Source organism: Canis lupus, chromosome 17, assembly GCF_011100685.1.
Source record: "Canis lupus familiaris isolate Mischka breed German Shepherd chromosome 17, alternate assembly UU_Cfam_GSD_1.0, whole genome shotgun sequence".
Taxonomy (NCBI): Eukaryota; Metazoa; Chordata; class Mammalia; order Carnivora; family Canidae; genus Canis; species Canis lupus.
Genome location: NC_049238.1, coordinates 26740905 through 26754818, shown reverse-complemented (window position 1 = coordinate 26754818; position 13914 = coordinate 26740905). Strand labels below are relative to the sequence as shown.

The 13914-nt window shown below is 40.5% G+C and overlaps 1 protein-coding gene across 7 annotated transcripts in view; it reads right to left on the bottom strand.

Annotated features, from left to right (window-relative positions):
• Nucleotides 1-2603: 2603 nt before the first annotated feature.
• The window catches only part of RASGRP3 (RAS guanyl releasing protein 3), a 98750-nt gene continuing 87439 nt past the window's right edge, over nt 2604-13914 (bottom strand). For all 7 annotated transcript variants that reach the window (XM_038561248.1, XM_038561250.1, XM_038561249.1 and 4 more), the window contains 5 exons: nt 12957-13104; nt 9342-9378; nt 6837-6962; nt 6140-6504; nt 2604-4527 (listed from right to left, as the gene is read on the bottom strand). In XM_038561248.1, coding sequence (XP_038417176.1) covers nt 4519-4527; nt 6140-6504; nt 6837-6962; nt 9342-9378; nt 12957-13104 — 685 coding nt within the window. In that variant the 3' untranslated portion in view covers nt 2604-4518. The remainder of the gene's footprint in view (nt 4528-6139; nt 6505-6836; nt 6963-9341; nt 9379-12956; nt 13105-13914) is intronic.

Genomic DNA, 13914 nt, shown 5'->3' with positions numbered 1-13914 from the left:
TCAGCAGTTTGGCGCCTGCCTTCAGCCCAGGGCGTGATCCTGGAACCTGCTTGGAGCCTGCTTCTCCCTCTGCCTGTGTCTCTGCCTCTCTCTCAGTCTGTGTCTCTCATGAATAAATAAAAACTTAAAAAAAAAAGAAAAGAAATAGCACCATGAATATCTATAGACCCTTTAATAAGTTAACATATACAGTATTCCCTATCAGCGGGGAACGTGTTCCAAAACCCCCAGTGGATGCCTGAAACCGCAGATAGTACTGAACATGTGTTTTCTCTTCTCCAAATGTACCTCTGATAAATTTTAATTTATAAATTAGGTACAGTAAGACATTAACAACAAATAATAAGAGAACATAAAATACTATAATGAAAGTTATATAAAAGTGGTCTCTCTTCTCTCAAAATATCTTATTGTGCTGTACTCACCCTTAGTCATCTTGTGAGGATGTGATGATAAACTGCCTGCGTGTTGAGACAAAATGAGGTGAGTGAAGCCCACAAAACTGAATCCTGTGGCGTCTGACATACCATTAGGCTACTACTGATCTTTGACCTTCTGACAATGGGTCAGAAGAAGCGCCTGCTTCCAATGGCTTTGACTCCAGGTAACTGGAACTGTGGAAATCTGAACTACAGAGAAGGGGACTGCTATCCATATTTAAATTTCCCTAATTGCTGCCTCCAAAGTGTCTGCTTTATTTGTTGATCCAGAATCCCATCAAGGTATACAATATTGTATGTGGCTGTTGTGTTTCATTTGGTTAATGCATTTCATTTGATCCAGAACTACTCAGTCTCTTATTTATTTACTTACTTACTTACTTATTTATTTATGAGAGTGAGCACAAGCAGGGGGAGCAGCAAATGGAGAGGGAGAAGCAGACTCCCCGCTGAGCATGGAGCCTGACGTGGGGCTCAATCCCAGGACCCCGAGATCATGACCTGAGCTGAAGACAGACGCTTAACCAGCTGAGCCACCCAGGTGCCCCAGCCCTTCTATTTTTTTTAATGACGTTTTATTTTTGAAGTGTTCAGGCCACCTGCCTTAGAGAATGTCCCCAAGCAATGTTTTCCTTATGCTGTTTTGCATAAACCACAAGTCACTTAGTTTCTGAATAGATATGAATTCCAAGTGCTTGTTTTTAACATTTTAAAAAGAAAATAAAGTAGATACTTTTGTTTGAGGTCTGAGTACACTCTAGACTTCAGCAAGTTTTGGATGCAACTTGGAGGAAATGATTTCCTGATGAGCCTTAAATCCCAAGTAGTTTCCTATCATTACCACCTTCGCTAGATGTAAAATATATTCTGGTTATCAAATGAATGGTGTACTTTTTATTTTAAAAATAATTGTTTTCCTCTTGTATGTCTCTATTAAACTAAATTCCTTCAAGAGTCAACCTCTTAAACCTAAGCTAGACGTTGACCTATATTTCTCTTAACTCATTTGCATTTTACCCATTTGGTTTCTTAGTCTTGCCTACCTCTATTCAAACAGAGAGAGAATAGCCAATGTTAGGAAACTGACCAGAATTAACCCTACACACACATAATGCCAGAAATAAGAAAAACCCCTTAAATATTTTTCATTTATATTTCTCATTTAAATAATTGTTTTTGATACAGAAGTTAGTTAAATGTTGGATATAGAGCTTCCAAAGTACACAGCCGTGTAGACATAGAGTCTGGGATCCTGTAGACAATTTTAGAAAAGAACCCTGCTTAACTGCAAAGTATTATTGACTGACTTACTATGTCTTTCCAAAGTACTTTTACATATATGATTCGACTTGATCCTTACAAGAGCTCTGTGAGGTAGTTGAGGAAGGGGTGAAATCTCTCGTTTTGAAATGAGGAAACTGAGGTTCAAACAGAGTACATGACTTGCCCAGGGTCTCATAACTACAACTGGCAGAGATGGGATTTAAATCTGATTGCGGATTACATGCCAGAGCCATATGGCCATATGTTCTTTGAATTTATGTCCTCAAAAATCAATATGTTTATTTTAGGTATGCTAAGGTTTCTATCATCAAGAACAGTTTGGTGCTCCCTTCTGTAGGAGTCCTGCCTTCGTTGTGAAACAGCAAGCCCTTTGGACCTTTGGAGGGACTCTGTTACCATGGATATTTGGGAACGTTATTGCTTCAGGAGGCTGCCACTAATACCAATTAGGGCCACCCTCTAGCTAGGCAAATCTAAAGATCAATCCAATCAGTACATCCTTCAAGGAAGACTCAGTTGCAGCGCCTAAACTATTCTCTCCTGGGACTTGATAATAGTCACTGTTAAGAGTCTGATTTTGCTTTTGCCTTTCACCAAAAAGGTGGTGGTGACCATTAAACCTACAAAAGGGAGGCCTGGAGGGACCAAACATAACAGTTCTTTTTGCTTCACCATGGGTTTGCCTAATTTACTTATCTTACTGATAATGGGAAACTGACAGATTAGAACCATCAGAGTTACCACTTGTTGTGAGTAAATAATATAATCAAAATTATAAAGCAGCTTCATTATGGACACAGAGTCCTCTTCAAGAAAATTGTAATACTAGTGTGTGTGTGCATGTGTGTGTATGTATACCCATATACACACATATACATGTTTTGTTTTCTTTGTTTGTATTTATTTGTTTTTTATTTGAGGTACATTTCTTATCTTCATCATAGGAAGGCTGACAATATAAAATTCTTAGATATGAAAACTCAAAAATAACCCAAACTAAGTGATGAGTGAAATAATTGCTTTGAGAGGAAAAAGAACAATCCAAATTTTCTTCTTGAATTTTCTTAAAATTAAAAAAACACACATGTTTAAGGTACTTAAATGGTCATTTTCTATTTTTAATTTTGTTAACACATATTTCATTGCATTTGGGAAGAGGAATAGATACTATATATACATAAAGCCAACACTTGGGGATGGCTGCTTGCTTTCTGAGGTTCTTTGCAAATGGTGAGCAAGTTCTCTTATTACATAGCTTGTTCAAAGCACCCTCAACTAATAACTTCATTTAATTCGCAATATTTCTGCAAATCAATTTCTCAATCTGTTTGGCACAATGAAGTCTGTCCTAGCAAATCTGGAATTGTACTTTAAGGAACCATCTCTCCTTAAAGGGTAGATATTAAATATTGCTTGTCTTTGTGCATTTTAGCACAGGACCTGCCTAAAGCAGGTGGTCAAGTGTTTGCTGAGTAGAACTGTCCTTAATTTTATCTAATGGAAAAAGAGAAGAAAGGCATTTATTTACTGAAGTGACTGCCCCAAATATAAATAAATTCAATCTTGTATGGTTTATACATTTAAACTTCCAATGAAGACCAGTGCACTTCTGTGGGGCCATAATTTCACACTGGCCACATGGCAGCAGGTCACTCCCCTCGTCCACTGGCTCAATTCAATCTCTATTTGAACACCTTGAACTAAGTTCTCTCTCCTCTAATCATGTAAAAAACAGACCCACCTGTAGCTCTGTAGGTCAAAGGGAGACATTGAAAAATACTGATACCTTAAAAGCTAAATAAAATATTAATCAAAGGTTTCTGAGGATTTGATTTCTATGACTACTCTTTAATTATGGATGGCAATTTCTTCGGAAGAGGACAAAAGTTCTCTTTTATAATCAAAACTTTTCTTTTTTTAACAAACAAAGTTCTTAAAACTGTTTTGAATTTTTAAAGATTGCTGGTTGTTTTTCATTTCACTAAGTGGTTTGCTTGTTGGTTTGCTTCTCTCCTAAATTTTATCCGCCCAAACTTTAATTGATTTTGTAATCACTATCCACATTTCTTACTGGCAGTCTTAACAGGAGTCTTAAGAAAAATGGCTAAACATAGTCAGCTGAGACAAGTATACTTAATTTTCCCCCACAGCAATTATAAATATCAGGAGATTTTCATGGCTGTGTCATAGCTTCCTTAGGATGCAGAATTGGTAAGACTTATATGAACATAAATGTATGACCTGTTACACATTGTGACAGCGACTGTAGGGTAAGAACAATGTAAACATCTCTTTACGTTAGAAGAACCACCTCATTCCAGGATCTGAAGAGCTTTCTTTGTCCCCTCAAGAAAATAAGTCCTGGTCCCATCCAAAAAGCACACAAAAAAAGACCTCTAAATTGACTCCTCCCCCACCAAAAGTTTATAAAAATACTGAAATAATATTCTCACAAAAAAAGTAGAGTTCAGAGAATGAGTATCAAGTACATGCAGAAAAGCTTTCACTTCACTCATATATAAATGGCTCTAGAGAAAGATACAGGAGAAATCTACTAGCTACATCACCCAGTCTTGGTAGCACCTGACTAGGGCCTGGGAAGGAGGAAATAAATAGTTCATAGGGTAAATCCTCTGTCCCATAGTCCAATCAGGGAGACCCCATGGTGTCACCAAGCAGTAAAAGTCCCAGATATCTTTTCAGATAACTTCCTGAGTTGGAGTGTTCTTCAGAGTTTCTCATCTTGCTCCTTCCAAATGCTGACATCATTGCCTCCAGTGTCCTCAGCCTGAAGTCAGCCATCCTGCAACATGAATCAGAACCTGTTGTATGGCTGGGTCACACTTAATAAAACAAGAATATTCTTAGAAAGCAGTTTATCAGTTACATTTGAGGGAACATCTGAAATGATCACTTTGATCAAATGATCAAGCACTTTGTACTCTTAAGATTTAGAGGGAATTAAAAGATCATGTATTCTACACAGCACATGAAATCTTAAATCTTATTCAACAAGTTTGCTTACATTAATGTTTCCTAAGAGGGGCTCCACAAAACACTGGTCTATGAAATATTTCTTGTTGAGGTTTCTCTCTTAGAAAAACACAATGTAAACTTGGGTAAGAGCACTGAGAAAATTTGTATGAGAGAAAAGATACATATCTATATAGGTATATGTAGAGATATGCAGAGAGAGCTATACATAAACATATCAAAACTTACAATAAACTGCATAAGACTTAAGATAATTTCTGGCCTCCTTATTAATTGTCTTCAATGAGGAAAGAACTAGAGGAATTTGGGTTAAAGGTCACTGGAGTTTTTCTCATCACAGGAAACCAAGGGGACTGTGTATTTAGGTCTCCCTAAAGAACGGAATGTGAAGGACTACCCATAAGAATAAAGAGCACTGGCTTGATTCAATAGGTTCTCTGCCTAACCCAATAATTCTGTTTATGAGAACGACTCCATAGGGAGGCTATGGCTGCCCTCCATGGCATGGCTTGAAAGGTTAGGAATATGACACTGATTTCCCCAAATCTTTTTTCTTAATACATTACGGACTGTTGACTAATAAATTTATCTAAGTCTAACTTGAATCAATTTATATTTTCAGCTTATTCTAACAAATTCCACATGCTTCCAATCTGCTTTGGATGATGTGAATGTCATTTTTATGTGGAGCCAGGGCCTGGCTTATAGAACCTTCAGGCTCCTATGTCTCTGATTCTCACCACCCCTGCTTCTCCATGATGCTGTCAAAAGACTTTTTTTTGCAGGTGTTGGGGGTGGTAAGGGCAAAAGTTTCCAACTCTTCTTCTCTATCTGCAAGTCTTTTGCTTCCACTGCCCATCACCCTCCCTCCCCTACCCTGATTCTAGCTTGGAAAACTAAACTGATACAGGTACTGGCCTATTGGATACACACAGTGAGTCATGGATCCCTGGGACATCATATCAGTCCACAGAAATGACAGCCTCACTAAGCTTTGGAATCCATCTGGTTCAATTTTATATATTAGGGAATTGAGGTGCAAAGAGAAGAAATCATTTGCCTGGGATCATATAACAAGCCAAGAGTAAGATGAAAAGTGGTATGTGTTAATGTGCAACCACTCAGCTCTCAAAACTAGTAGGCTAGGGGTACCTGGGTGGCTCAGTGGATTGGGTGTCTGCTTTCAGTTTAGGTCATGATCGCAAGGTCTGGGGATCAAGCCGCATGTTGGACTCCCTGTTCAGTGAGGAGCCTGCTTCTCCCTCTCTCTCTCTTTCATTCACTCTCAAATAAATAAATAAAATCTTAAAAAAAAAAAAAAGAAACCTACTAGGCTGTCTCCTGGACTCACTATAATGGTTGTCTCAGCCCCTTTTAGCCTCCTTCTTGTGATTTTACTTGTGCTTTGACCCAGAACTGACCTCACCATCCTGTCTGGTCTCACCCACGTCTGCTTCATCCTGGTCAGGCTCAAACTCGGTACCCCGGTCCACAACATCCACACCAGCCTGCACCCTGGGCTTCTCATTTTCCCACTTGGCAAAACCTTTGTCCTTTGCTGCTTTGTCATGGAACTTGGATTTCATTTTGGGGAAGGTATGCGACCCTGAGTCCCCCCAGCCAGCCTCTGACCATACAGGCTCGGTCTGAGTGGCCTGGCTGGTGGTAGCCCTCTGCAGCCTCACAGAGATCTTGCGAGAAGAGCCTGTAACCAGTGTGATGGCTCTGCTGTCCAGGTCTCGGTGTCCTGCAGCCACGCCTGGGAACTCGAACACCTCATCCTGCACTGGAAGAGGAGAGACTGTTGTGATTATTTGACATCTGATTGCTTTAGAGCAAACTGTCAAAGCTGGTGCAAATCACAGGAGTCCGATGAGCAAGGCCCTAGAAGGACAGACCAGAGGTGGACCCAAACTGCCTGCAGGTGAAATGCATAGATGTGAGACCTGAGAGCAGAGAGAAGCAGGTGGGAGTCAAGGGTATAGCCATAGCTACTCACCCTGAAGTAGGGTGTTTATAATGACTCTGACCAGGTTCAGATCCAGAACCCAATGAAAGGCCAATATGGAAAGATGAGCAGAAGGAAATTGAGGTAGAAAAGAAAGCAGAGGATCTTACCTGGGGGCAATGAGGGGCTTCCAGGCAGTGACCCATGACTACTGCCCAAGGAGGGAGCACGAGCAAATCTCCTACAGGCCAGAACCAGGAGGTCTTTGCACTGTTTGTGACAATTGGCTCCACAGTCTGAAAAATCACCAAGTATCACAAACGATTAGTGGCAACCATGTGCACCTGGTGCTGACTGGGCTGCCAGGGTGCCCCTGAGCTGTTGGCTGTGCCCTCCCCCTCCTCTGCTCCATGTTGACTCAGAGTCCAACTCAGGCCAGCAGAGTGTGTCTAGGGACCAGAGAAAGGCCAGTGGGACTTACTTGCCTCCCCGGGGTTCCTCTCACACTTGCTTAACTTCTTCCTCTACACAATTCATTGAGGCGCTGGGGAGCAAACCAGCAGGGCATAGACCTAGCAGGGAGTTGCCTTTGCCCCAAACTAAATGCCAATTCCATGGGACTGGGGTTGCCTCCCAGGCTCCACCAAGAGGCTCCTTGAGCCAGAATGAGGGAAAGAAACCCCAACTTCTAGTGTCTTCTAGGCCCAACAGCTGCCTCCGCTCATTTACAGTCAGGTATCCCTTTATTCGGTATCTGCCTGCATTTTATTATTCTTCTTCATTCCTCCAATTTTTTTAAAATATTTTTTTATTTATTCACGAGAGACACGGAGAGAGGCAGAGACAAAGGCAGAGGGAGAAGCAGGTTCCCTGCAGGGAGCCTGATGCAGGACTGGATCCCAGGACTCCAGGATCACGACCTGAGCCGAAGGCAGATGCTCAACCACCGAGCCACCAGGCATCCCCCTCTAAATCTTTTCTAGAACAAGGGATCTTATCTCCTGCTTCCTGTCTTTGCATAGAAACAGAAAACAAGATGGGCTTATGCCCAATAACATATTCTAGATTTGATTATGGCTTTGAAATGGCAGCAGACTCTGTAAAACTCCCATTAGAATGCTTTAGTTAAGAAAGTAGACTATAAATTGCTACTTAGAGTAGAAAACTTGGGCTGCTTTGCAAAAGAGAAACACAGTTATTTCCCATAGAGGGTTCTACATTTCTCTTAGAAATGAACAGATAGGATCATTTTAAAGAGCGTATTTCTCCCTATCAAAGAGGATCTTTCTAATTCTTTCCAATACTCGCTTTCCCCTCAAATGATCTTATTTCAAATACTCTTGTAATGACAGCATGGAAAGACTAAATTATAATGAAATGTTGTCTATTTTAATTAATTTTAACATTCTTTTGCCTTTAAGAGAAAATACTGTATATACACAGATGATCCAAGGGTTTAATTGATTTTCATCTTCATAAAAGTGTGTTTATATGTGTGTGTGTGTCTGTCTTTAGAGGATAAGGGTCAGAAACCAGAATAAAACTATAGCTAGGTGGTAAGATATCTTTGCTGTATCTTTGCTGCTTGAAAGTACAAATCCAAGTTACACTCAGACAACTAATACCAAGAACTAAAGGGAAGGTTTTTGAGATGAAAAGGTGGCTCCTATTGAGCTTCAGGAAACTCTGTTCATACAACATGAGGACCAAATCCTAAAAGATAGCTAGGGAAAAAAGGCACCAAAAGGCAATAGTATTAATCTGAAAGCATTCTGTAATGAAAATGTTTTCTTTTGTAGTGATATCTTTCAAGAGCATTGTCAGATTCTTAAAACCATCAGTAAACTATCCAGTAATTTCTTTATTTAAACACCAATAATATATGGCGGGTGGGGAGATGGGGTCACTGGGTGATAGGCATTAAGGAGGGCACATGATGTAATGAGCACTGGGTGTTATATGCAACTGATGAATCACTAAACTCTATCCCTGAAACTAATAAAAGAGTATATGCTAATTAATTGACTTTAAATAAAATTTAAAAATAAACATCAATAATATATAATGATCATATAGGCACTAGTGTCAAGAGTCCTAAGTGCCTATTAATATGCATGTATATTGCATTTATCAAGTTATATTTCTTTATTTGTTAATAAACTTCAATTAATTGGGGAACCATATGAACAAATTCATTGAAAGGGACAAAAATAAGTTTTAAGGAGAAACTTTAAATCTGTTTTTCATCCATCATCTGTGATTTAGTGGCAAAAGGAATAGCTAGCTGTATGTGAGAGCAGAAAGAAAGGCATATGTATTACAGGAATGAGTATGTGCTTATTCCCATGAAGGACAAAGTTCTTTTATATGGTATTTTAGTTAGGCCTTTTCCACTCCAAAATTCTCACCCTAACTGTGTGATGTTTCACAAGACATCCTAGTGAAGAGGCCACATGTCTGTGGGTTGATAAGGGTGGTTTGCTTGCTCTTGCAAGCAAGAATTGTGAAATTCTGATTGAGGCTATCCAGAACTGCAGGGATTTTTTTCCCTAGACACATTACCTTCTTCAGTTGCCAGTGGCCCAAAGACCTGAGTTCTCCAAGATGCCAAGAGTTTCTGTAGTTTTGTCAGACACACGGACATTTTAACATTTTACAACATAACATTTATTTACCTTTGCATTTGTATCCTTGCTTGATTATGCCCCAGAGCTGTAACAAAAGACAAAAGAATGTCAGAGAATCTGAATTAAAATCTGGAAAAAACAAAACAAGGCCAGAGAGAAGGAAGTCCTGGGAAGCATGATGGCTGGTAGAGCACAAACAGGATGTAACTGATCCTGACACCCTTCCTGTCAGATAGAAGAATGGTCTCCTAGCTCACTCCAGCTGGGGTGATAACAGTTGTGCTTCCCTTTTCTATCTGAAAGCCAAATGGGAGCCGGGATGGGAGACTGATATTGGTACATTTATTGGACCTTGGTATAATGAGTTCTCAGCAAAATTTACTGGGGAGACTGTCACTGTTCTTGGAAGCCCCCAGCTCCCTCTGCCTTCTTTTTAATCACTCCAGCTGCTCTTGGCGCCCCCTAACGAAATAAAGCAAACATGGTGCATATCCCACTAACGCGCTTGCGTGGTACTAGGCTCTTTTCTGAGTAGCATTTGTACCCTGAAAGAATACAGAGAAGGAAAAGATCTATTTGTTCACGTAGTCATTCTCTGATTGCTCAGTGTTTGGCCTGTGCCAGGGCTCAGGGAGATGCAGAAAGCTTTCAGATTGTGCCAACCCCAGAGGAAGTAGGATGTAGGAAGTGACAAGTGCCTCTGGAGAGATGTGAGGGCCTACAGTTTAAGGAGGGGTGTTTCCTTAGGGGGTTCAGGGGATCATCCTGGTGGTGGTGTGTTCTTCCCCATGCCTCCCACAGCATTGCTCATGGATCCCAGGGAAACAGAAACATAAATATTAATGAATTCAGTGGGCTTAGCTTTAAGCTGGAAAAACTCCATTTGTAACCTTTTAGTGGTTATGTTAGGTGACTGATACCTGGTTAATACAATGATTCTAAAAGAAACAGGACCGGTGGTATATGGGGACTGATGGGAGTGTCATTTACCTCTATGATAGGGGAACAATGCCCTGAGAGTGGTCATTATGACCCTCTCTATAAGAAGAATAAATAAATAAATAAATAAATAAATGCCAGTAAATAAAATAAATGTCAATGTCAAGTGATTCGAGAGTGTCAGGAAGACCGATCCTTACCCTCTTTCTGACAAGGAAATTCCACCAGTGGTAAGTGATTCTTTTGAGTCTTAAAAGTTATCATGTCCTCCCAAGTACATTATTAAGTTGCAAATGTATGCTGGGAAGGTAGGATTATTAAGACAACTGATTGGAAGCAAGGCCTCAGTTACCTTGGATGACTGGAAGAGGATAAGGAACAGTCTATCCAGAAAGGGGAAGGGGCATCAGGGTAATCACATCATGCCAGAGCTACAGGGATCTTCAAGATAATCTAGTTTTCTTCTCTCCTATAACAAGTGAGTGGGATGACCCAGAAAATTAAATAATCTGCAAGGTCGCACATCTGGGAAACTTTGCAATGGTAAGAAATCCTTTGCTCACAGAGCCCTTGGTGACAGCAATAACAATAATAATGACAGCTAACATTTATTGAACTTTTGTTGTGTGAGAGGCACTGTTTTAAGCTTTTCTAGTTAATGTATGTTAACTCATTGCATGCTATGTATACTTAGACTGAGCTATAAACAGGTGATGTCACTTGGCAAGGTCTGTCTCATTGCTAGTGAGTAAGAAAAGAAGAATGTGTCACAGGAGGGAAAGACAGGAAGCCACTGCTCCTGGGTGTTTTGTGTGTGACCAAAAGCAACTGATCTAGGACAAGAGAAGTTAAGATTTGAGAAGAAGCATTCTAATATCCAGATATGGCACATTATCAGCATAGCTGCAGGAACTGCTAGAAAAGATAGAGTGAAGCCTGAGTCCTATCAGGAGGGAAACTCAGGGCATTGCTTGTTAACGTTCCTTAATAATGAAGAGACAACACAAGACAGGAAGAGGCTCTGGGTCACTGTCACTGCCAGCCAAGGACAGGAGATAGTGACCTCATGTGGATGGGTGTATAAGACTTATTTCCCCAGGCTTTGATGTGAGACTTCAGGTTGCTTTAAGATTTGAAGGGACTACAATGTAAGGAGCACTGGGAGTGCATATGAGTCATGGGCCTGCTGCTAATGCTCCCTGTGATCTTACAGAAATCACTAATCTTCTCCAGACCTCAAAACAAGGGAATTAGCAAAATTCTTTCAGTTCGGGAATTCTGAGATAAATGGATTTCAAATACTGTTTGTTTTGCTTACCCCTAAAATGGAATTTATTTCAAAGGCAGGTGGTCCAGGCACCAAAAAATAGTTCCTTGCTTTCCCCTACAATTCCTTTCAATGACACATCTAAACTTATAAATCCCTCTGAAAACCAATGGACTTTAAAAAAAAAAAATGTGTGTGAATAAAGATCAAATCAAATCTCATCCATTGAAATTAAATATATTTTGAAGAATAAAAAGGGCTATTAAAACACTTAAATGACTTAATTTCAATTAACCTCGAAAATATTAAGGAGCACTTAAGAGGAGAAGTATTTATTCTGAGCTACATGACGTGCAACACGTCTGATGTCATTTAAGTATCGCAACAACATGGCAGGATGTGTGCTTGAACACAAACTCCTGTCCTTGGGGCCCCCTAAAGCCAGTGCTTCAAGCTTGGGATGAGAAAAGTGTAATTTTTGCAGCAGTACATAATATCAGCTGTGAATTCAAAGGAGTCACCAGTGGACACAATGGCTGAATAAAGCTAACATAACTGAGCTCTGGCATTTGGACAAAGGAGCAGTAGCCATGCTGGCTGCTGGGCCATCCTCACCTACAGGATCACATTTTCATCTTCTACAATTTGGGTAACAACTAGAGTTTCAGGGCCCATGAGTCTTTGTTCAATATCAGGGCCAAAGCTGCTCTTAGTTGCAAAGAATTATCAAATGTGGGGAAACAAAGTGTAGGTAGCTGTGTAGGTAGAGCGCAGGATTTAGAGTCAGAACACCTGTGTTTGAGTCCCGGCTCTGGTGATTACTGACTGTATGATCCTGGAAACCTGACTTATCCTCTCTGGACCTCGCTGTCTTACTAGGCAGATGGGGAGAATAAAATGTCCACTTCATGAGTGAGTGATGAGGATTAATTACACTAACGTCTATGGAAGCACTTCATTACTGTCAAGTGCCAAGTAAATGTTATTTATTATTATAACCATCTTCCCTCCAAAAAGATTTTTTCCTTTTTGGGTTATGAATTATTGAGCCATGCCATGATGGATTTCTAGTGACTGACATCACATGAAACAAGAACTGGGAAGAACTGGCTAAGATAAATACTCCCCTTAATTGCACCTGCTATGAGTATTAGCACTGAATGCCAAGGCTCATTGGGCAGAAACTTGCCTTGGCAGGGATTAACAGACAAACTGCTCTTCTGAGTTAACAAGCCTCACCCTCCTTCTCTGTCATCAGCCCTGCATTCCTAGAAAGAACATAGTGAAACCTGCAGATCTTGCTTTTGTTTTTAACTTAATTTTTAATTTCAGGGAGCCATCATATTTTACTTCTGATCTAAAGCAGACAATACCCTGTTGGTGTATCATTTTCCTACCTTCTCAGAATGAGGCACGGATAACTACCCACAAGAGAAAACAATAGAAAACAGACTTACAAATCCTGCACAGTGTTCACAGAAGGTTGGCTTGAGATAAGTCATCTCCTGAAAATTATGGACAAATCCTGGTCCCATCTTACAGTGTAATTGGGATTTCGCTCGTAGGAAGTAAGCCATCATTTCGTCTTTACTAATTAGGCCATCCCTGTGAAGAGAATCAGAAAAAGGAGGGGTCTTTGAAGATCATGTTGCTAAGTGGCTGACACACTTTAATCACCCAATGCTCCAAACCTTTGTGGCCAAAAGTGGGCGGGGAGTGATGTTCTTTCTGAAAGGAGAGAACCTCAAAGACAGCATTTAGTGTCAAAGGCTTTCTTAGTAAGGAGGAGATATGTACGTGTATCCTAGGCACTGTACTAAGGAAAGTCTCCTTCATTTCCAAATGGTAGTTTCCAGAAGGAAAACTCCTTTCTAGCCCGTACCTAGCAATAGGGTGTGTAAGAATCGGGTTGCTGGAGAAAGGCAGCAAACTGTAATAACTGGGTCACCATGCTCAAGTTCATTCAGCCTGATGTCATCCAGGCCACTATTATTAGTAATCTCTCATTCATATGTTACTGGCTTATAGACCATTTGCCAGCACAATTCCCCCAGATCTTTTTCACAAAGAACCCTCCAGACTTCTAGTTTACCAAGAGATCAAATCCACCTGAAGTAGGTGATCTTCACACGGCTTCTCTCCACATCAGAATGTACTGGAGGCCACACCCTTCTGTGCCAATTCAGAATCCCTTTTTATCTTCTTGGGTCCTCCCATCTCTGAGGAAATCAGGCTCCCATCTCCTACCCTGCAGCCTCCCAGGATGTGGCTCCTTCCAGGTTCTGCTCAGTTTCTTCACCCACTCCTTCCTCTGTATACAAATATGCTCACAACTCCCTTGCCTGGAAAATGTCTTTCCTCAGCCTTGCTTCCATCCCATGTACCTGTTTTTTCCCTTTCCCTTTTCTTACTCCC